The following is a 24,943-nucleotide window of genomic DNA, read 5'->3' on the forward strand; positions in this document are numbered from 1 at the left end:
TGTGCTCTGTGCTCTAACTCAGATCACCCGTGAGTCTCTTTTCAGTTAGCTGCTCTGGCCCACTCTGTGACTTCTGATGGTCTTCCTCTCTCTGGGATAAGAGTTCATTTTCTTTCTTCTTTACTGTTTTACAGGGAGACAGTTTCTAGTCTGCTATCTCACCCCAGGAGTCTATTTAGTTATTCTGGAAGATTCTGTAACTTAGTGGAAACCATCCTTTTAGTATCATTTGACTGAAAACTCATTTGGAGATTTTATGAATGTGGTGTGTCATCAATGCTTTTGTTCACAGTTGATTTTCTTTGGAAGCATTCGCACTTGCATGGCTTGGAGATTTCTGTCTACTTTAAAAAAAAAAAAGAAGTGACATTCGCAATGAATTAGATTGACCAGAGGTCACATTGTCTACTGACTGCTGGAGGAATGGGGTGCATTCTAATCCCCCAAAGATCCCTTACACACCTTATTTTAAAATGTTTAATTATGCAAGGTAAAAAGATGTTATTTAAAAACAAACCAATCAAACAACCCTCAAAACGTTGGAACAATGAGAAAGCCAAGGACTCCTTTCTGTAACGGTAGCACTGCCATGTTAGAGCATGCAGGGTTGCGATTAGCTGGGCTGGAAGACTCACTCGTTACTGTAGTACGAGGGACAATGTTATCTGTGACTCCCCTTTCCCCAGTTCAGTGTGGGAGCTGAGTCACTCAAGAGTGCATTAGCCATGAGCCCAATACATTCAATTCACAGGATAGAAATACAGAAGAGCCAATAAAAGTTATGCATATTATTTTTAGAAATACTTTTTAAAGACGTTTAGTAGCTTTAGATTTCGATATATTGAATTCATTTTCATTTAATTTAAATTGAAAATCTCCATCATTGACATCAATTTTAGACTCGTTTTTCTTCCTTTCAATTTTAGGGTCAGTCTGGTCCTCAGGTAAGTGATCTCTCTTCTGATGAATTTATTCCAATTTTGGATTTTCCTAATGGGAACTCCTAAAGGCAGTTCTTTCAATCTTTTTCAAAGACTCAAAGAAAGCTAATCCTGACACTACCTAGTAGGCCAGCCATTTTCCAGGAATGAAGCTTGGGGTCTCCTCAGGGTTGAGTGAATCACTTCACCTGTTGGACCAGACGGCAAATTAACCACGTGCCCTCACACAAAGTGACCCAAACCAGTGCCCGAGCACTTCAGAGGCTTGGTGACTTGTTCATACAGACGAGGGCTGGTTTGCCTTAGATGATTAACCACACCCTAATGCGGCTGTGAAGCCATAGGCCCACCATTTACACCGTGATCCTGCTGGCTGCTTCTGAGTCAGTGTAGATGGATACAGACTTTGTTCCCCATTTTCAATACCAAGCAACTGCCGCGGACATGATTTATAAGTAGACACAAATGCAACCGACAGGCAATCTTTTGAACTCTAAATCACACTGAAGAAAATGGACCATTTTTAAGAGCTGGAGGAACAAGGATCAAAGATAGAAGTGTAGAAACAAAGCAAGTTCTCACAAATTCTGTAGCAAATTCAAACTCCAAAGACTCAATATGCCATGGTCTGTAGGGTGCTGTCTAGAGGAGCTGGCCTTACAGATGCTCCTGCTTAAGCACTGTAACCCCCGTAAACGATGCAATTGCTTCCGTCAACCCTTCTTCCTGTGATGGGCTGAATCCCACCGCCGCCCTGGATCACTTCCTGATCCATTTCACAGTGGCTTTGTAGTCAGTGTCAAAAATTATTTATTATATGTTAATCTTCATTCAGTGTGACACAGGCATTACTTATAGTTGTTCTGAGCCCCATTTATAAGGTTGAGTAACAATACAAACAGGAAACCACATTTTTTGCAGGACAGCACTCCTTTTCACAGCTTCTGAGAAGAAGGTAGACTTTTCTGCTGATGCAGAGAGTGACCTGGTTATTTGTAGCCTTCCCCCATGTGTCCAGGTTAGTTCCCGTTAACAGAACACATTTATAGAAGAGAGTTTTGACTTTTTAGAATTTGAAATTACTATGCTACATTGGGAAGACTACAGAGTAAATGGTGGTTTACAACTTTTCATACTTTGTTTATTCAGTGCTACGAAGCCCTGAAAAGTGTGTGTGTGTGTGTGTGTGTGTGTGTGTGTGTGTGCTTCTGAGTGTATGTGTGTGTGTCTCTAAGTGTGTACGTGTATGTATTGGCGTTTATGGTAAATTCCTTATCTGGGTAACACAGTAGAATGACTGGAGTGGAAATCAAGACAATATCTAAATCTGGAAGGCCTGTATCACTCACCTCTTTCCAGAAAGACAACATAATGAAGTGAGCATTGGCTTGGAGAGAGAATGATATTTTAACTCTTAATAGAACCTCTGTTTTAGTGTGTGTGTGTGTGTGTGTGTGTGTGTGTGTGTGTAATCCAAAAGCACTTCTTAAGATAATTTATGGACATAAACATCTAAGAAATGACCCCAGAATAAAGCATGAGGGAGTGGAGTAAGACTCTTCCATGGTAGAAAAGCCAGGAAATAGATGTGCTTGTGAACCGATTACTTGTGTGTGTAACTGAGGCAGTTTCCTACTGAGTACCTGTAGAGGAACAAGGCTGAAGGTTCCTGAGAACACGCACACAGAGGGACCGGAAGTTGATGTGATTATCCATTAATTTATATTTCTTCATGCTTGAGTCATGTCTAAGTACGGATGCCGATTCCTCTGATCGACTTCAGAAGGTCTAGAATATGGAATGGGTGGGTCCCATATTCTACTGCTAGGGCTGTGAAAGTGTAGTGAATAAGTCAGACACAGTCTCTGTTTGTGATTGTTTAAAATTATATATACCTATTACTTTAGAATATAAGAACATATTAATATGAAATATTAGTATGTTAATGATAATGTTGACTACATACAAGGAAAATAACTTGAGTTCATATACATATACTCTGTCCAATTATTAGCGCAGCGGACATACATACCTCTCCCCAAGCTGTGCAGTATTACAGCCTCAGAACGTGTCATTTGACCACCAGTTGTGCCTTTTCCCAGCATGCATCTGTCTCTACCATCGCTGTCTTATGTTTCTATTCTGCTTGACTTTTCAGCATTCTAGAAAGCATTCACCATACATTATATGCCTTTCTGTGTCTGGTTCATTTCACTTAGCACAGTATCCTTCAGATTCATCCATGCTATTACAATGGCAAAAAAGCTTCCCTTTTTCAGGCTGATAATATTCTATCATATGTTTGTACTGTGTTCTTCTATGTATCCATTAAGACATGCAGACTGATTCCATGTTGTCTGTTGTAAGTGGATTCTACATCCGTGCGGTCACAAATATCTCCCTCTGTGCATGGCTTGTGTCACAGAGCATATTGTCCTCTGCTCCATTCATATTTTGTTGCAAATGGAAAGGTTTCATTTCTGTGGCTAAGTGGTAGTCTTTGTGTGTATATATACCCCATTTCTTATGTGTCCACTCATTGATAAACACTTTGGCTGATCTAAGATATCAGTTACTACAATGAACACTGGAGTACAGATATCTTCAACATCTAGGACCGCATGGTAATTCTATTTTTACATTCGAAGGAATTACCGCTAATGTGTCCAAACAGGTGGAGACATGATATCTTATTGTAATTTCCTTTGCATTTCCCCGATTATTAATGATACTGAGGGCTTTTTCCTGGACCTGTTTCCCATTTCTATGTCTTCTTTGTAAAACTGGTGGGCAAAGTGTGGAGGTTCTTAAATGCTCCGGACCCAGCACCTCTGAGGCTGCCCTTGCCCCACCCATGAGGATTCTCTGGATCTGTACATCTGGGCAGCCCCAAGTTCCACCTGGAGCCCAGACGTGTGACGTTTGAGGAGATTTCATGCCACCCTGCGGATAACTTGGGATCTGTGCCTTCTTCTGCGTGTGGTCCTGGTGCGTTGGCTTCACTCTGAACTGGGTTTGTGTCCAGACCCTGGCTTCTCTGTTCTTGTTGCTCATTTGCTGATTCCCATCCCTGATTCCCTTTCTGTGTGGCTCTCTTCCTCCCTGGCCTCCCTCTCCTTCTTCCCCCGGGTTCTGTCAAAGTCAGGGCTAAACCCTGCGATATGTTAGCACTGTTAACTGCCAGCGGGAGGATTGAAGGCGTAGCTCACAGCACACTAGGACAATTTTAGATTTCTCCTGCATCTGCCCCAACGTCCCCATTGCCACCCCTCACACTGGTGCTGTGGGGAGGGAAGGCAGCAGGGAGAGACATTGTCTTCTCCTGACAAGAAGCATTGAGGATGGCAGTGAGAGAAACCAATGGATATTCCTATCACCTGTGTTGACCAGATAACATTTTCCAGGTTTGATAATGCCAAACCTTTCCTGGTGCCAAACCTTCGAGTCTTGATTATGTTATCTGTCTAGAGTATGACAAAAATCCCCTAATTTTGTGTCTCACCGTCCATTGATTTTCATTAATGTTCTTCATGGAGCCTATGCTTTATCAAAACCAAAGTGAAACTTTTATATTTTCTCTTCGTTTTTTTTTTTTTTTTATCTCCTTTCCTTGGGACTCCTTCCTCATAAACCTCATGTGTACATATCCAAACAAAATCACTTGTCACATTGTATTATGGCTTCTTCAGGAAGATACTTTTCTTCTTTACTGAAGGGATTTTCTTCCTTCCCCAGATTTCTATGGAAAGTTAACTCTGTGGCTTGTTATATTTCGTTATTCTTGAAAGAGAGAATGGGGACTCCTAGTCAAAGGGACTGAAAGTCAGGTCCAGGTTATCCACCTCAGCCTCAGGGATGAATTACTCCTTCATTCTGGGTAGCACCGTCCACATTCGTAAGGCAATGTCCTTCCTTAATACATGTTGTAAAAGTTAAAGTATTGTGTATAAAATGTTTCACATGATGCCTGAACATGGTAAAAACTCAGGAAAAATCAATCTGTTATTCTCTTTTGGATCATTGTAGTTATTTCTAAGTTTTTCTCTCTTTTAAATATGCCTTTATATTATGTGTGTAACATTTTGATTGCTTATGTATCTATGTAACACTTGTATTCTTGGTGCCCATAGAGGACAACATGAGAGGGAATCAAATTCCCGAGAGAGAGAGAGAGAGAGAGAGAGAGAGAGAGAGAGAGAGAGATTGATTTGATTATAGTGGCTTTTTAATAAATATGTTTTACAGTTTTTCTCTTACCCAGCTAGCTCCCAAATAATCAAAAATGTACTATTATATTTGTTTATCAAGCTTTAAGGGTACAATAACTGAGCAGTTTTACTCTATTTTAATCCTCTAAACTAATATGGCTACCTTCCAGCCAAACCCCCAAGATACTTTCATGTTATGGCTTTCTTTCCTTCAGATGTTTTCTCATTTTCTCTCCTGAACTCTCTCCCCACGGTTTATCTTACTTTCTCTCTTTCTCTCCTCATCCCCTGGCCGGGAGGAAGTCCAGCCCTATTCTCTCCCTGCTCAGTAATTGGCTGATCACTTTCTTGACCACTTAGGGAGTAATTGGGGACACTGTTTACACCACATTGGGACAGGAGATTCTTGGAATAAGGGTTGCAACCAGATATAGGGACACAGCAATCAGCATTTGAATAACACAAGGACAATCTTTATACAATGCACAGTAACATAATGCCTATAGACACAAGAGTCTGTTAAAATTGAATCCTGGTCCACTGGAAGAACAGCCAGTGCTCTTAACTGTCAAGCCATCGGTCCAGCCCCTTTTTCCTTTCCTTAACCGATTTTGTGATCTTTAATGTGGGATCTGTACTTTCCTTCATCTTTACTTTCCTCTCTATCTGACTTAATTCATTACAGAGAGCAACTTATTTGTGGGTTTGTAAGCTTTGGTGTTAATTTTCATAATCAGACCTATTATAGAAAGCATTACAAAAATAACACACTGCCTAAATGTTAGCATTCTTCCACAAATAAATAATTGAAGACACGTTACATACACCAGTCGCTTCAAAAAATATTTTCATCTTGTCCTCTTTATAAAATACATCGAACTTTTTTTTCTACTTAGCTCAAATGTCCCGCCTTGTCTTAAAGTAAATAGATACTCATTTCATACTAAGGCCGTTTTTCCAGCATACTGTTTTTTGGAGTCTGAGCCCTCCTCATAACTCTTCCTTGGAGTTGCATGTGAACATAAAGTAGCAGTAATTCCCTTAGGGATTTTGAGCACTAAAGTGGTGTGCATGCTGTAATTCTGTATTACCCAGTGAGAAAAAAATGTCAGCAAAAACCACAAGCAAATGCCGTCAGACAAGTGTGTGTGGAGGAGGGTAGCTTCCAGTTGCGTGTGCAGATACACTTGGAAAGAAGTCGAAGATGTCACTATGCCCTCTTCCCCTAAGTCCACATTTGCTTTTCTTCTTTATTCAGATATCATCGTTGCCATTTCACAAGGTTTTATTAAACTTTACAGAACTCGAGTCGTATAAGCATTGTAAAGAATTCTTTCGGGGTAAGATATTGTACTGTGGGGGCAGTATTTAGCTTTCTATTCATGTGTTTTAAATTATGTACGAAGCCGCTTCTAACCTAACACTTTAGCAATTCCCATATTTCATATTTGTGCTTCAATCCAGCTTTTTCCAGATTCGCATAGTCTGATTTGGGGGCAGAAGGAGGGCACGTGCATTCTCTAGAAATTTGAAAAATGTGTGCATGCCTTGGTGCACATGGATGCGTAGAGAGCCCAAATTTCACTCACTACCATGTAAACCCAGTAATGTATTATCACCCAGATAAGGCAGTACTCTCGCAAAGTATATTTTACTGTTATTATGTAACCTCAAGGATGATAATACAAGTCTGCATGCTTTAGAGCTCAGGAGTTTTAATTAAGTGTCATTGGTATTGTGGCCTTGAGGACTTCACTGTACTCCAGATGGGTTATATTATTAAGACTATACACGGTATAACTATTTCTTTATTTTATTGTAATACATATGTCTTTATTTCACATGCTCATTCGAATTTTTAAATAGTGTAGAAGATGGAATTATTTCCAACTAAATTAATTAAAGAACTTGTATTGCCAACTTTATGCTGGATTTCCTAAGGACTGCACTGCCTTTCATTTCAACTGAATGAATGTGGATGACCTGTAGAATAATTAAGCTGATTATTATGTCTTGCTGTGCACCATGGAAGCTGTTACCCTTCTCAGGGCCCCTTGGTTTCATATCCCAGTCTCTCCATACAGTTTTTGTTTCGTACTGAGAACTGAACCCAAAAGCATTGCTGGTGCTAGACAAATGCCCTGCCACTGAGCTCCTCCCCAAACCCCTCAGTAAACGCTGGTCATAGACACACATTTAGTAATTCTTCTCGAATGGTCACTTTATAGGCATGCGATAAGGTATCTGCCTTCTGCACTCTGCTTTTAGAGCAGCATATGAAACACATGCAGAGGGTTGAGGGAGTGGGCCCCGGGCTCTGCAGGCAGACACCTGGGCTGACGCTCTTCTCTTCCACTCACGAGCTGTGAGACTTTGCGCAATTTATCCAACTTGATGTTTCAGCTCCTCGGTATAAAGGGAGCATGATTTTGATTCAATGCATAGCTTAATGAAGCTCGTAACGCAGCTAAGGCTCGCACAGGTGTTAGCATTAAAGGCCTTTGTAAATTCCTTCTCTCGTGAACACTAACAGGAGCTCAGCCAGAAAGACCTGATGTCCTTGTGCTGCTACATATTGTCCCCGCAGGTGGCACTTCACCTACTGGAAAAACAGAAGAAAATAATAGACTCAATATGTGTAGGTGCTGTGGATAAATAAAAGTTAGGAGATTTGTGAAGACTGATTGGTTATTGTTGGATCTGGCTATCATATTATCCAGCCTCTCTATAAAGCAAAACATTATTACTCAGTTGTTACAAGTGTTCAAAATAGTCTTCAGTGATATAATGTGCTTTAAACTGTTTCAGGCTTTTTTTTTTTTTTAATCTATCTTTGGTTAGCATAGAGAGAGTTCAGCAACAACAACAAAAATCATGATTTATTTTGCTCTGTGGAAGCTTTGAATGTATGAATTCACGTTGAAAGCTCACGTGGATCCTCAGAAGCAGCCGATGGACATATATTGGACACAGAGGTATCGGTGGCTGTTCAATTGCTAACAAGGTGTTTGTGAAATACTATTTTTGGCCCTAATAAGGTTGAACTTCTGTTCCATGAAACCTGTTAACCTATCCATTTTTGTATCTGGCACGTTCAGAGTCCATAGGCAGTAATTGTCATTTATCCATTTTACAGAAACTCAAGCTCTGTGGTGTCAGCTGACTGGCCAGTGTTCACATGCTAATAGTGAGTGGAAAGGTCTCCAGAATCAGTCCCAGTTAGGTTTTCCATGCCTCTCCTGCATCGAGGGTCCTGTTAGTTCAGTGAGACACAAGCCCTAGTCCTGGCAGAGCTAGTCAGCTGTCATAAAAGAGATGCACAGGCTTCAGGGGTTAGAAACTAGTTAAAGAACATTTCCAAAGGAGAGTTGGATAAACTTAGGGAAGCAGGCACTCTGAGGTAAAACATGAGAGTAGGTGAGTGCCCGCATGCATGTGTGAGTACACACATATTGCATTGCATGGGACTTTACTGCAAGGGAAAGAACTCGCTTTCAGAAACTCAAGATTATACATTTAACTTTTCCCAGTCAGCTTCATAGCTCAGGTTGCCAAGTGGGCGCTTTTAACAAAGGTGGGTTGTAGTAACAAAATAATAATGGCCAATTCCACAGACGTAGTGGCATGCACAAAGAGGCCAAGATTCAGAGAGGGGTTCATTCAAGGATGGATTGGGAAGGATCCTTATGGGAAACTGGGGCAGGTGAAACAGGTTACAGGGAGAATTAGCAGCAGGTTATAAAGTATGTGTCTTAAGAGTCCCAGACAGGAGGTCACATTTCTTTTGGTAGGGGTATGAAGGGTCTTTTGAAAGGAATTTTTAGCCTACTGTCATGGTGTATATCTGTGTGGGAGGCAGAAGCAGGAGAGACACAAGTTTCAAGTGAGAATAGGATATACATCATCTCCAAAGACACAAAAATTTATATTTAAATTATACATGTAGAATGTTTCAGCTGGTCTCAGAAGTATGGGTAAAGCCCATAAACTCATCACTCAGATTTAGAAATATCAATTGCTAATCATTTTTTAAATGAATCCCTTCCTCTTAGTTCTTGTCATGGTTTTGTGTCAGGATTTGAACCCAGAGCCTCCAACATGCTAAATACATGGTATACTGTTATATTTACTAGCATGATTTATAGTTAAGCCTATATCATGTGATTTCATCTGCATGTCCTAAAATGTGAGTCTGTGGTGGAGCGTTTAAAATCATGATGTCATCTCAATAATAGATTTTTAATAAAATCAATACCCAGTGCAAATTCAGATTTCCTCAGTTAATATAAAATTGTCTGCACTTGGGGCTTAATTACTGTTTTTCAGTGTTAGTGCCTCTGATTCTTTAGTAGCTCCCCTTGTCTTTTTCTTTTCCACACAGCATCCCTCGTTCTAGAATGTCTGTGGTATATATGGAACGGCTCACATTTTGAATTGTTCTAATTACTGCCTGTGATGTTACTTAACTCATAGCCCTACCTTCCGTAGCAAGGTTGGCTCATTTTTAGAAAAGGCCATTTTTAAAGAGTAGTGTGTATTCCCTGGTTCCCACCAGGAATCACGAGATGTTTGATCAGTTGGTTGGTCTCGAGGAGTTGGCCTGTTGTTCATTAGACATTTGCCTGATGGCTTTTGCAAACTCCAAGGGTTCTTTCTTAGAGTTTGCCATAGTGGGCTGGAAAAGAGCCCTCTGAAATCTTTTGAGCTGAGGACAATCTGAGCAGGAGAATGTATTTATCTCACTATGTTGCCCAGGCTGGCCTCAAATTTCTAGGCTCAACTAAATCTCTCTGTCTTACCTTCCCAAGTACCTGGGCTTATCAGTGTGAACTATAAGATCTGAGTAGAAAAACCAATTTGACGATAACATGCAGGATGGGGTGGGTGAGAGTCACAGGAAGCTGTGTAATAGGTTAGTCTGGCGATGCAAGAATGGGATACAAGCAGCTCACACAGGGAGATGGGCAGATGCAAGAGAAACTGTACAGGTTAAATCTTTAGGGCTAAGCGCTGGGTTCTATTTGTATAAACAGATATAAACACAGGTTTTGGGGCTCGGAGTTGGAATAGTGTGCCTGACAAAAATAGGAAATTCAGGGATCGTGATGGTCTCATAGCAGACACTGAGAAATTGGTTTGAGAAAGTGGAATCTGAGCCCGTGATGGTCTGTTTTGGCTCAGACGTCTGGTGAGCAGTTGAAGATGTAGGATTGCAGCTTGGAAAAAAACTCGGAGGGCGGAAGGCAGGTAATGGCTGGAGCCTTGAGAGTATATTTGATAGCCGGCAAAGGGAGTGCAGTGAGAAGAAAAGGTTTAAGAACAGATTTTGGTGATGTGAACACTGATGGGTTTTGTCAACCCTTCCTCCCCAGGGCTTCCGTTTATTTAGATTAGTTTAGCCCAGGATATCTCCCTCCCAGAACACAGCGACTTCCCTTCCATGGGTCAGCTTTCTTCTCCTAATGGAATGAAATGCCCTCTCCACAAGGAACAACATGCACTTTGCCTCATGTTCCTTTATTTTTCCTGGATCCAGACTGTAAAACCATGACTTCCTGCTACCTTTCCTTTGTCCTTCAATCTAATTTCCTGTCTTCCTGCGACTAGTCTGTTCTTTAGGGAAGCTAATGGAGACGGTAAGGAAGAAGACAGGACATGAACAGGAGACAGTAGTGGGCCAAGGCAATGTCTTCTCCCCTTGCATTAGGAAAGGGTACATTTGTTCTCTTGAGATGGTAGAGGAGGTGCAAGAGAATGGGATGGTCCCACTGGTAGGAGCGACAAATGAGAAAAAAGGGACTGGAGTGGGGAGGAGGGAAGCACGTTGTAGGTGTGATGTCTTCCAGCCTGTCTCTCGAGGGCAGGGTGATGAGAATAAAGAATCTAAATGTGAAGTTCTGGGAGTTGACACTCCTGTGGAAAGCTCTGTGGTCATGTTGGCCATCGGCCAGCCTGAGGGAGATTCTACTTACATTGGAAGTCACTCAGGAAGCATAGCCAAGACCTGAGAATCGGGCTCCCAGCCACCTGACACTTGCTATTTTTTAAAATATTTTAAAATTATTTTTAATTTTGGGGGGCGTCTTGTCTTTCATTCTTGTGACTATCTGCTTGATTCCCCTCCTCAAGTTATGCTCAGTTGCATTTCATGAAGTCTGAATCGCTTTATATGAGATGACAAATGAAGCAAAAAACGTCAAGTGGCCTTCAAGCAAGGCTTAAATCACTTGAACAAAAAAGATGTTTGGGCAGAATGTTAGGAAACGCGCCGAACTAGGTGGTTGTAAATTAAACCCAAGGCTTAGAGGAAAATGTACTGAACAGAATCCAGATTTAACCATGCACAGACATATACGCACGCACCGCACACAGAGATGGGGTTGGGGAGGGAGAAGGAGAGGGAGAGACAGAGAGAGTGTGAAAGTAGAGAGGGAGGCAGTAGAGCGACAGAGATGGGTGTCTGGAGAGAACGATGGGCGCCGGACTAATGAGTAAGGCTCAGAGATGTATATGTATTATGTGAAATGCTATGTAAGGAAACCCATTATTTTGTATGCTGACTAAAAAGAAGAGACCAACTGTATCTGAATCCATCTGAGTCCTACTGAACGTAGGAGAGCTTACTCTAGGAGTGAAGTAGTGAGAGCTCCTAGGGCAACTGGCACGAGAGTCTACTTTCTTTCCACAAAGTCAGTATTCAGAATTCCAAATCTTTCACCACGGGGTTCATTTTGTTTGACCTTTTAGAAATAAGGTGTAAGGGCGAGGGGGAGCCACATTAAAAGTCGGAGTCATTTGCACAGTCTTAAAGCATTTAGAGACACAGACCAGCGTTGAATTGATTTCAGTCTCATGTTTGATTACCTCCTTCTCCTCCTCCCAACATTGATAAAGGACAGTAATGACCATGAAGAGAGTAAGAAAAGCAAGCCAGAGAAAATGGTCCCCCGTCCCACTGTCTCACAAGCCCCTAACTCCACTGAGCTACACCAGTCTTACTTTCACAATGTTTGAATTTTCCCAAATTTGCTTTTTGGGGGTTGGAGCCCATTAATTGCTTCCTTACAGCAGCTGTTTATGATTTCAGACCGATCGTGGGCACACACGGTCTGCTGTTCAGGACCCAAACAGACATCATAAAAGACCTTGGAGTTACAGTCTCACCGCAGAAAAATGCCCAAGAAATAATAGCTGTAAAAATTAGTTTTCAACCAAGTAGGGCTGGTTTTTATATTTTACATTGTGGGTTGTGTCCACCCTCCCCCACCCCTCCTGCTTGGTTTTAATCTTCAATGCAAAATGAAAGGTGTGAGGTCCAAAGCTGCAAATCCTCTTATTGCTACAGTTCCTCTCCCAGGCTGTGGAGTTGGACAGTACCACAAGACCACAGTTCTGCCAGGGCCGGCTTCTCTTTTACTTCATCCTTCGACGTCGCTGCTTTGAGCCCCAAGACTTTTAGTGTATTTTCTCTCACACATATATCTGTTTCAGTTTGGCAAGATTTAATTGAGAACCTAATCTGTGCCCAGATTGACTGAGGGGTTCTAAGGCCTAACATTCAGTATCGTTTGATTTATTAAAGGGACGAGGCTACAGATTTGGTTTGGTTTTGATTGGGAAATAGCCCTCAAAGGTAAATTTTACTCAATCTGCATTGTCTTCAGACGTTCCCACCATCTACCAGGAATGTTTCCCATGGTTCATTTTGCTTTAGGGAGTTCTGCATGTTTGGCTTCTTCCTGAAGTCTTTACAAAATCTTATTTTTTTTTTGTTTGTTTCTTTTCAAACATAACGTTCAAGTTGGTTGTTAGTAATCACCAGCATTGGAAGTCTACTCATTTGTAAGCCATTTGGTTTTAGTCAAGGAGGGGTAATATTTTCCCCCATTTAACAAGTGAGAGCCAGGTCAACAAGACAAGTTAGCCTGCCCAAGATGATACCGAGTCTCGTTTTCAGTCTAGATCTGTGACTTCAGAGCTCTGGCTCCTGAGAACCACGATACTTTTAGTTTACCTTCTTCCTTCTTAAAATAACACCTCCGAGGTGCTCTAATGTTTCCCTTTGACTTTTGCTGAGATAATTAAAAAGAGAAATTGTAAATTAATCTTATAAATTATAGATCACACATTTTATCTATGCTTTTAGGAAGCAAAATTCTATGTCAGGAAAAATTAAGATGTATATATTACCAGCTCAGTGGATTTGTAACGTTAAAAGTCTGTAAGTCAAAAAAATGTTATTTTAAACTTTATGAAACATTTCAAGATATTCCCAAAATTATGTGCCTGTGCCTGTGCCTGTGCCTATACTAACCAAACAAAGCTTATGCATGAATTAAAGGTTGGCATACACATGGACGAAAAGAGATTCTCATTTTTATTACAGAGAAATTGGTGTGAAGAGAATTAAGCGTTGTTACTCAGAAATACACACACACACACACACACACACACACACACACACACACACATGCACAGAGATTTACAGAGATATTGCCATCTAATTATCTAGGGCTCCCATTTTTCAAGAGAGCACTAGATTCTCAAATGTCAATGTTATTTGCAATATCATTTTCCTGAGGATTCAGAGTCAAGCTAAAACTTGTGAATGTGCAACTTGGTTATGTATCTCCCTTCCTAAGAGGCCAATTAAATACACGTGTGGGGAAACAGATGTCAACAATCAGTACAGTTGAGGCACCATCGTAACTCTACAAGAGAAAAGCTGTTTCTCCCGTTTCCTTCCTCCCTGGGAAGCTGTAAGCATCAGTAACACACTGTTACAAGAACTCTGGAGCCCGCAGAGAGACATAGAGCAGCCACCCACAGCTCTGGGGCTGGCTGTCCTCATGAGAGAACCACTGGTATCAAAAGTTGCCATCTCCTCCCTCAAAGGGTGGGAAATGGACATTTAAAATACAAGAACCTATATGCAGTTTTCTCCTTAATAACGAGAGGACTAGGAATGTAATGAAGACATACTCTAACATAGAAGATGGGCAACATTTTAATGGTAGCGCCATAATGTGGTTGCCATGTGCTGAAGATTCCAGAACCTGTACAGAGAGTATCACACCATGACCGCGACCATGGGTTCTCGGGTGGACCTTTTACTTAGTACTGATAATAGATCTCTCTCCTCTCCTCTCTTCCTGCTTCTCCCTCCTCCTCTCTCCTCTCCTCTCTTCCTCTGTCCTTCTACTTTCTCTGTGCCCCTTCTACACTCCCATTTCCAATTATGCCAGTTGAAGCAGTCACTATGAGAGATTTCAAATACAACCCTAAATCCAGATTTCAACTACGTATGAGTCACTTGTCCTTGCTACAGCTCTTCACATGGGTTCAACTAGCTTGGGCCAATGCTTTTCTACAACTTTACTGAACTTTAAGCCTTCAAATAAGTAGGACTTCTTCAAGCCCTGGGAGTCTGTCAGTGGCCCATCATATCCAGTCACTCATCCCCTCCCCGTTGGTTCAGTTTCAGAAATGTCTTTTGAATCTTGAACTTTGCTTATAGCCTTACTGCTTCATGTAATTCCCAAATGCCGTACTCCTTACCAGGACTAAGACAACAGCACTCTAAGAACTGCTAACATCCCACACTCTGTGAGTCCTACAGAGCAGACACACCCCATCTTCTCACCACACTGAAGCTGATGACAGGATCTGGCCCAGACACCAGAGTGTGGCTAACCAGCCTTCTGCGATTCCTCTTTTCTGCTCTTCCCTATTTCCACTCCCAACTCCACATCTTCCTGTGATAGCATGGTGTCCCCTCACCCGTACACATGTTCTTCCCTTCTGTCTGAACCCCTTCACACGCCCCGCCTCCCCCTTTATCCCTAGCCAACTTCGACGAGCCCAGTTGCAACACTGCCTTTCAACTCCAGTTTTCTCGCTTTCTCTCTGAGAAATGAGCTCTGCCAGGCTCATTCCATCAATCGTAGTCATCCTAACTTACCCCTCCTCCAGATGGCAGAGAGCACTGACCAACTGGCGGCCAGAAAGGTTCTGTTCATTCTCCTGAGTCTACGGCAGTGAGAGGAATAGTCAGAAAGAGTCGAGCTAACTTGCAAGGCTGAAAAATCAGCTTAAGTATGAATATTGGGCACAGCGGTCACCAGCCCCTCTTCCTGTGGTGACTGGGAGTCCTCGGACATGCTTTTCCCCCTCCAACAGACTTCCATTTTTTTTCATGATTATTTGATTGTTCCCATTTCTAGTAAGTAAAGCTACAGTAAAGCTACAGTTCGAATGAGTAAAGGGGCCACTGCTGGCTGGGACACTCGGCTCCCATAGTGCCTGCCCCTCTCTCTCTCTCTCTCTCTCTCTCTCTCTCTCTCTCTCTCTCTCTCTCTCTCTGCCTCATTCACTGTAATGTGAATTGAAATGTCACCAGGTGTTTTCTAAAGATCTTCCATTGGTCCTTTCTTTGTTTTCTGTGTGGTCTTTATGGAAATAGACAATCCTGGACCTGCATCCAGGAGTTGGAACAAACAAAAGGTTGGTGACTACAAATCATTAGTTTAAAGCTATTTGAACAGGAGCTAGTTTGCCTTTAAGCTTTATCAGTCCTTTGGTAATGAGTCAGTTACATTCCAACAGTGTGCTAAAGCAACCTGTGGGTCCCAACCTCTTTGGGGGTCACATATCAGATATCCTGTGTATCGGAGGTTCACATCACAATTCATAACAAAATTAATAAAGGTATGAAGTAGGGACAAAACATCTTTATAGCTGGGGTCACCACAACATGCAGGACTGTGTTAAAGGGCTGCAGCATTAGGGAAGCTGAGGACCACTGCTCTAAAGAGTATCCCCACTGGATTGCAAAATGCTAGACACAAACTTTATTAGTGTCTTTCGGTGTTTACGTAATTAAAATTCATTATACAAAAATATTTAGAAGCAATAGTCGTAGTAATCCTTAAGCCTTTACACAAGTGGGCCTTACACAGCGTTCCAGAGGTGACAGACATGCCCCCAAAGCCTGACACAGAGCTGTGACCCACAGATAATCTTACACATTTTCCTTCCATTGATTCCGGCTTTGTTTTAGCAACAAAGGTGACTTTCGAAGAGTTACTGAATAGCCATGGATACTGTACTAAAATGTGTTAAAGGCAGTATAGTTGCAGCAGCACGGTGCCACTTCCAAAGATCTCAAGTTGGCACTGAAGAGATATTTTAGCAGTTAGGCTCATTGGCTGTTCCGGTAAGAGGCCCTTGTTCCATTCCCAGCACTACATGGCCGATCAGAATGGGGCACCAAGGACACTTATAGCACGTCTGTCTAGTACAGGGAAACACACACATAGAGTAAAAACCCTTTCAACAAATGCTCCTAAGTGAAACAATCTGAACCATTAAATTGTGTTACTGTCCATCCTTTAGTCCTAAGGAAGGTTTATAAAAAAACATTGTAAGATGAAGGAAAAATGAGCTCCTGACCAACCTGAACTTTAAAGGTTCGCTATCCGAGAAACCTCTTGTATTGTAGGACTTTGACTTAGAAAAGCACCGTGTCTCCCAAAGTCAGAAACACTGCCCTCTGTAATAGCCACTTAGTTCTTCGGATTGAAGCCATATTTTCAGTGAAGAGGCCCAATTCAAAAGGAGCTGGAGTTTAGCTCCAGTAGACAAACCCCTCCACGCCACCCCCAGCTGCCAGCCCTGAGCACAGGCGTGGGGATGGTAGGAACCAAACAGCCACCGCAGCTGTGAGGAGGAGAGCTTGGCAGGCACTGGGCGCCATGCTTTCTGCTCAGAAACTCCGCTTTTGAGCAGCAGAACTTGCTTTCGATTCTTATTGCAGATTTTCATGTGCTCACGAACTCGGCACCCTACCTGGGACATTCTGGAGCTAGTCAACATGTGTGGGTTTGAAATTTGACATTGGATCTCCAGAAGATTCATTTCTGCTCCATTGTAAAGGGATTACAGAAAAGCTTTGACATCGATTATGCCACAAACCCAAAGCCCTTTTAGGTCGGAGCCTCTGAGATCTCACTAGAAAACCATGCAGAAGTGTCAAGAGGGAAAACTTTGAGAGGCTGGAGACCGGTCCACAGCAACAGCTGACTTAAAGTCCCTGGGGTTTCTAGGAGTCCATCTTGCCAAACCTTGGTGAAGTGTTTACCTTTAGAAATACACGATTTAGCTTTGTTAGAGGTAGGTATCACGCCTTTCTAAATCGGCCTTTTCTACAGTATCCTTTAACTGCGGGGTTAAAACAGTGCTAAAATTTAGACATTCACCAAATGTATGTTCAAAATACAGTTTGTTAGTACGCTGCTTCAATCGGGGCTGCACTCTCTGCCCCCTTGCTCAGACTTCTGATAGTAAATTCCTCATTCCTCTTTCCCCTCGCTCCTCTGTGCTCTTCCAAAAATAATACCCAACGTCTACAACTTTAGCATCTGTATTTAAAATATACAGATATTCTTAGTCTTAGTGTTTCTCGTTTTTCACTGCTTTATTTACTGAAAATATTAATGGGTGCAGTAAATAGTCACTGTAAACATTAAAACATAAGTTTCTTAGCTTCCCTCTACTTACTGACAAGATTATCTGGAGGATAAAGGGAAAAGGATCTGCTGGAGGTAACTGTGATCTTAGCCCTATTTCTTGCTTCCCTCTCTGCCTGCCATTTTCTTTCTCCTCAGTCAGAGCCCACAACTTCAGGGCCCGTGTCTGTGATGTGGGATATGCAGCCGAGGCCATTTTAGAAGTCACATGTTGAGGGCAGGCACCAGACACGTGGGTGATGCTGAGAATCAAGTTCCGTGTCTACGCTACACGGTCTTGGTATTTAAAGTCATGCAGAATGAATTAAAATCCTGGACAGCTCACTTCCAAGAGGCCTCACACTGAAAAGATCTGAGTTTTGGGGTTTTTTTTGTTTTTTTTTTTGTTTTTTTTTTGGCATCTCTAAAAGGATTATCATAATACATCACTGCATTTGGGGGAAGATGAAATGTAACAGCAGCTTACAGTTCCTTGTTGATGAGAAAATATGCATAATGAGAGACCTGATGTTGTTGTTGTTGTTGTTGTTGTTGGTGGTGGTGGTGGTGGTGGTGGTGGTGGTGGTGGTGGTGGTGGTGGTGGTTTCAGGGCAACTTCACAGGTCTCACTGGAAAGGCAATGCTACCTAAACAACAGAGAGCCAACCACACGGTATATAAAATCAGTTCCAGTGATTTTGGATGCTAATATGAAACAGAGAGTGATAAGGCTGTTGTTTTAGAATAGGCAGAAGGGCCTCTCTGTGATGTGGGAATACTGAAGGTTTCTGAAGTGGAACACAAGGAAAACCATGAAGAGAAAAGGACTCGGTGCCATCCTGCTGCGGCCAACACTTAGCAGAAAGTGGCATTTTTATCAGAGCAGGAGTCCCACGTTCCGACCTGCTGTGATGCAGCACCCTTCTGAGAGACCCTTGGCCTTACTTCCTGCCTGCGTTTGTTCTTATGTCCTAGCCCCACTGGAAACAGAGACTGTGGACATAATTATGAGACACTCCCAATTCCTCAGGCTGTGCCGAACCACAAAATATGACTTCATTATTAAGAACCAGGATAGGCAGCATGATTGATGCCTTTAGAAATAGTTTTCCTAACTAGAAGAATAGACAGGCTCTCCACAATGAGAAATTCCCACAAGGAAACGTTATGTACACATGTGGTCACCTGATTTATGAGAAAGGTAACCCATAACCACAATGGGGGAAAGACGCCATTTTCAGTTAACGGTGTTCAGTTAACTCGATAACCACCCGGGGACAAAAAACATCCTGACTTTCACCTCCCATAAAATCAGCTCTCAGTGAATTCTCACTCACATGTGAAAGATGCGACAATAAGACTTTTCATTTGTAGAATAAACAGACGGGTTTCTTCCTGGTGCAAAGTAGCTGTAGATTTCTTAAGTTGATGACAATGTAACAATAAAGAGAAAAATGTTATACTGACTTTTATTAAATTAACAATATCTATTCATTGAAAGCAGCCCTAGGGACTGAGGACGTAGCTCATTTACATAGATTCTCAAGGGCCTGGGCTCAAGCCCTAGGATCCCACCACCCAAAAACAAACAAACAAACAAACAACAAAAAAGCAATAATAACAAAGAAAACCTGAGCAGAATGTAAAAGCAGAACATAGGATGGGAAAGTATATTTCTAATAATACATTCAGAATACATAAAGATTTCTAAATCTCTACCAGCATATGTGTGGCATTTGGTATGTAATATATTCTAACATATCAAAGGATAATTTACTGAGACAAAGACAAAACCTTGTAATTCTTTATGAAAAGAATGCCAAATATTGACTAGGTATTTTACGAGTACACTCAGTTGCTGAGTGATGATTATATTAGTATAGATTCATGAAATTAATATGATAGTAGTTATTTCCTAACCAGACAATTCCCCAATAACCACACAGAGGGACTAAGATTTATTAAAATTGCCTTGAGCCAAATACCAAGCAATCATTACTCTGTTCTAAACCTCTAGGCTAATCAGGCTTCCTCCCAGACATATCCCCATATTACGTGTAGATCTTCGTCCCTTCTTGTTCCAGGTCTCCTGATGTTTGCTCCACCTCCCCCCCGCCCCCCCCCCCCGTGCCTCCCCTCCTTCACTTCCTGTCTCTTTCTCCACCCCTCCTAGAATCGGAAGTTCCACCTATCCTCTCGAAAGCCCGGTATTGGCTTGTTGGCTTTTATTGGCAAGGCAGAGAATGAATGTGGAGCAATGTTTATACAAACTTGAGGCAGGCGCTTCTAAGAATAACCATAACAAAGCCCTGTCCAGACTGAAACCAGAGAGTGGGATAGAGAAATCTGCATTTGAAATAACACAAGGGCACACTTTACACAGCGTACCAAAATATTTTGCCAACATTCAGTGTATCACCAGAGAGTCATAAAATAAAGAAGACAAATTACGATGCCCTACAGGAACAAGTAAGACAAAGAGGAGAAAATATCAAGCATTAGAGACGATCTGGAAAGACTGAACCTGGGCAAACAAACTCTAGGTACCACATGTTGAAACCGCCTGGAAATATCTATGGAAATGAACATGCGTGTACCCCTTACCTTACTTAGAGACACGACAGAAACACTGTCGGGTATTTTCATCAAAGCACTAACAGTAGGGTATGCATACAGCAGTTTCCAATAGCCTTACAGGTCCCCTGGAACCAAGTATTGATCAACAACAGGATAAGCAACCAAGTCATATATAGAATATTATAAAGCAGTAAGAGCATGACTAAAGTTATGCACAAAATTATAGATGAATTTCACAAGGATTGACCAAAACATACTAGATATATGCTGTTTGGCTTGCTTTAGACAAAGCACAGAGGCAGGCAAATTCTGCTCTCAGAGATGGATGAGAGGCTGTTGGTGCAGGCTGGCGACAAGCACAGGTCACAGTACATCTTGCCTTGCTACTAGGGTCATCTTTAGCTCAGGTCTATTAAGTTGGAGACAATCTATTTAGCACATTTGAGATATATATATATATATAACATAATGTATGTATATACTCAACATATTCCTATTGGTATTTTCCTATTCTAATTATATTATGATTATGACTTAGAAAGCAAGGTTCTTTGAGAAGCGTGCTGCCCACTACGGCTCTCTGCAGCTCACAGAAGTCTTTTGATTGACAGGGTAGATTTATTCTGGATCTCATTAAAAGCTAATATTTTCTTTCTCCTTTTATTTTTCAGGGCCCTCCTGGTCCGAAAGGTGATAAGGTGAGAAAATGCATTGATTAGACTAATTAATTTACTGGAAACCCGTATTGGCATGACCTGTGGTGCGTTTGGACCCTTTTAATAAGCGTCGCATCCTGGTTGTAGATAACGCTCTCATCTTGTTTTGCTTTTCTCCAGGGAGAACAAGGTGACCAGGGGCCTCGGGTAAGCTATTTACTTCTTGTCCTGGGTGGGAAAGGAATTTCCAGATCAAAACATACTGAGTGCCATCGCCATTCGTGCTGCATGATCTCATAACAGCTGACAAAACTGATAAATCACCCATAAGCAAAAAAACATAGCTCACTAACGTGTATGTGTGCCTTGTGTGTTGTCACAACTTGATGACTACAATTGAATATTCTACATGTAATGGACCTACTGAAGCCATCCAGCAGCCATATTCCTAGTGACCACTGGGTTTCTTTTAGATGCGCACACACTGTTTTGCAACATGGAGGCCATGTGGTGTTCTCTGGAATTTGGCATTTCCCTCTGATGAAACTTCACGTGTTATTGCATAAATATGTTCCAGCGCAGATAAAAATATCAATGCACCCTACATATTTATTCCTCCTCGTACGTCTGAATAACACTTGTTCGAGTTTCTTGGTTTTTCTTTCCAGATTTGTGAGGCAGATAAAAGGTGTACCGCACTGAGCGCTGTGGGAGGAGGGCCATTTCTTCTCTGCTCAGATGTGGCCCCTTTGACCATCGTAAGCGATGGCGGATGCTCTGTTGTCGCCTTGGTAGTGCCAAGTCTCTGCTCCGCATCTGTGGCTCATTACTCAGACGCTCAGACATACATACTGTTCCAATGATGTAGTGGCTCTGTTCAGACATACCTCTCAATTTTCTCATGTCACTACGCACAAAAGCGAGTGTTTGGTTCAAGAGATTTTTTTTTTTTTTTACCAGTGGAAACACACATTTAAACTGTTCAGGTTGAAAGGAGAAACTGTGGAGGTCTTTCTGTAAAATATCCTGCGTCTGGTTAATTATTTAATTTATGAATACTATGGGCAGATTTTTATTTCAAACTATACAGTGGATGCAGCTGGGGGAAAGGTTTGCGCGTCCATTGCACCTCATGCTCTTTACAGCCAGCTCTGTTCGGATTTGCCTTCCTTCCTGTCCTTCAGCTCCTTCCCGTTGGAGTAGTTGCGCCTCAGAGTAGGCAGGCTTCTCTTGACAGCTATCCTAGTTGACGACTGCCTCCAAGCTAAATGCTCATCACTGGGACAGGAGATTGAGCATCGTGATTATCGACTGTCATGGGTGGGAATGGAATAGAGGAGCCGAGAACCCCTTGATCTGTGGGTGGTGGTGACACTTCGCATGGCGGGTCTCCCTGCATTGAGTATCATGTCTTTCTACACCCGGTCTCACAACCCCTCAGCTCGGCCTCTCCAGGTAAGAGGGGTAGAGTCTCCACTCTGAGGAGCCTTCTTTTGGCCGCAGAAGCTCGGGGGCGGTTCCCAGCCTAGCTTGTCATCAGCCAGTCCTCAGTGTTCTTTCCCAGGAAGGTGTGTTGGCTTTCATCGTTACGAGTGGCGATGATTGATTAGAAAGCTAGGCCAAATTTCCAAGGTGAAACCTGACACCAGCTGAAATCCACGTGGTTTCACGTTGCATTGCAAACTAAGACTTGGACCAGGAGCCCAGAAAGTTTGGCCAAAGTTCGAGAACTACTTTGACAAACCCAGACAGCCTTTCAGACAGATTTCAGCCAGTTTTCACACGGACTGGGGCCAAGTTTCACACAATTCGGGGGCCAGTTAGCAGTTTTTTTGGGTGGAAAGTGACAAGAGCTGGTCTAGTTTTCTCTTGGATATCTCTTTCTATTGAATGAGTTTAGGTGGAATTCCTCACGTGGGGGTGGGGTGCGGGGGGGGGGGCGGGGGGTCACATTGTGAATGTACATGGGTATCCCAGGAGGCACATGCAAAGACAATGGGAACGTGTGCTTGGTTCATCTCCTCTCAGAGACCTCCCTTAAAATCAGAAAGTCATTTGCATAGAGAGATTTAGGACTGTGTGATCATTCCTTCCTAGTCAGATAGTATTAGCTCGCCAATCAAGAAACTTATCATCTGGGGCTGGGGATTTAGCTCAGTGGTAGAGCGCTTGCCTAGCAAGCGCAAGGCCCTGGGTTCGGTCCCCAGCTCCGAAAAAAAGAAAAAAAAAAAGAAACTTATCATCTAAAACGGGGCAAAGGAAGAGTTCACACTTTAGAGAAAAGTAAGTCAAAACTGGAGAAATCTTTAATTGTAATGAAAATTAATTCCCATGTCTTCTATGTAGGCATAGAACTCCAGCCAATATTTATTGAAGACTTATTTAATTAATTATGTATTTACTTACTTACTTACTTACATAGTGTTACCTAAAGTAAGTATTTTACACTACGTTGGCTCAAACTCCTGGTGACTATTGTTTTAAATAATCCGGTCTTCTGCGTTTGAAGTCTCTGTCCGTTTCGTTGTATCCCAGACTTAGAATCCCATACTGTTCCGTGTGTTTAAAATTCCCCAGCACTTGTCTTCATTATTAGCTGGCTGTACATTATAGGATCAACAGTGTTTCCTCAGGGTGAAGCCCCCCCACCCCTGCCTCGTCTCTCCAAACATCAAAGCAGAAGAGTGAGCCTCCCTGTGTGTGAGTCAAAGCAGGAAGGAATGACAGTATAGAGACTGAGAAGGCAGAACTGGCTTTGACGTCTTGAACGTTCATCAGGGCACTCACACCAAGCATTGCTGTGTCCGAAGCACTCTTGCTTAATGTGATGGAGACGGTAAACGGATCCACCTTTCTCCCTCCCTGCCTCCCTGTGCCAGAATCAAGCTACTGTTATTTCACGCAGTCTTCCAATTCATCTTGTTGCTCGGCCCTAACCCATTTTCTGTCAAGCAGCAAGAGAGGTCCTTTTCCCTTGTCGATTAGAGCACGCTGCTCCTGGTCTAAGACTTTTGAGTGAAGTGCGTGCACGCTGTTGTGCTTGGCCCCTTTGGACCTTCAAGGTTAGTCTTTGCCACCTCGCCTCTCACACTTCTCTGCCCACCACCTTCTAGCCATAGCTTCCCCAGTGTTCCCAGCCCTCACACCTCCTCCTCCTCTGTGCACAGCTCATGACATTTCTGATCGCCCTTTCTTCTCTGAGCTTTTGGTCAGGGACTCTCCTTTAGCTGAGACCTCATCTCAGGTAGCACCACCAGAGGAAAACTTCCCTCACTGCCTATTCGGAGGGTGAGATGGTCCTGGGCTTTTTGCATTTTACTTGCTTGTTTGATGTCCTTAAAGTTTGTCCTTTACCCCCATGGAATATGAGAATCAGGACTTGATGGTCATAGAATAGTAAGGACTTGATAACTTTTGCTGGTTGTTGTATAAGCTGTCCTATCACTGTCCTGCCGCCCTGGCCTTCAAGAAGCATGCATTCTCAGGGGTCTCATTAAGAGAGCTTTATCACTGGGCAGCCATAGCTATAGAAGGTTCAAGACCACCCGAGGACACATGAGAAACTGCCTCAAACAAACACTAGACACTTCAGTGAGGTAATTTGAGCTCTGGCTTGGTGAGTGACTTCTCTTTTGAAAACACACTAAGAGGAAAATATTACACCTTCCAGGGAATAAAATACTATAAAAGTTATACACAAGGAAAATTAAAGGATTGATTTCAAGAACAGCAACATTTCATTTGCTAAGAGCATGGTAAAGTTTAAAAAGTATCAGACTGATATATTTTTTTTAACTGAAGCTCCATTATGGGATATGTTGAATGTCTAGCATGCTTGATGACAGGAAGCCACTGAAGGTTTCTGAATCCCTCAGATGATATGTGTCATCACTGGAGCGTTGAGTGTTAATACCAAATACCCTTCATAAGCATCTGATGGGTAGTAGTGTCCTCCCATGGGGTAGATTCGAAAGAAGCTGACAATTGAGAAAGCAAATGGGAAAATTCTGTCTGTCGTCTGTGGCAAGACCAGTAGAGTCTCAGTGCCAAAGATG

General features: G+C 42.3%; 1 protein-coding gene across 1 annotated transcript in view; it reads left to right on the forward strand.

The window, feature by feature from the left end:
* Col25a1 (collagen type XXV alpha 1 chain) overlaps positions 1 to 24,943 on the forward strand; it is a 399,159-nt gene that overhangs the window by 223,555 nt on the left and 150,661 nt on the right. The window contains exons 5-7 of the mRNA XM_063282749.1: positions 927 to 944; positions 20,904 to 20,930; positions 21,069 to 21,095. Coding sequence (XP_063138819.1) covers positions 927 to 944; positions 20,904 to 20,930; positions 21,069 to 21,095 — 72 coding nt within the window. The remainder of the gene's footprint in view (positions 1 to 926; positions 945 to 20,903; positions 20,931 to 21,068; positions 21,096 to 24,943) is intronic.

The sequence above is a fragment of the Rattus norvegicus genome, chromosome 2 (genome assembly GCF_036323735.1).
Source record: "Rattus norvegicus strain BN/NHsdMcwi chromosome 2, GRCr8, whole genome shotgun sequence".
Taxonomy (NCBI): domain Eukaryota; kingdom Metazoa; phylum Chordata; class Mammalia; order Rodentia; family Muridae; genus Rattus; species Rattus norvegicus.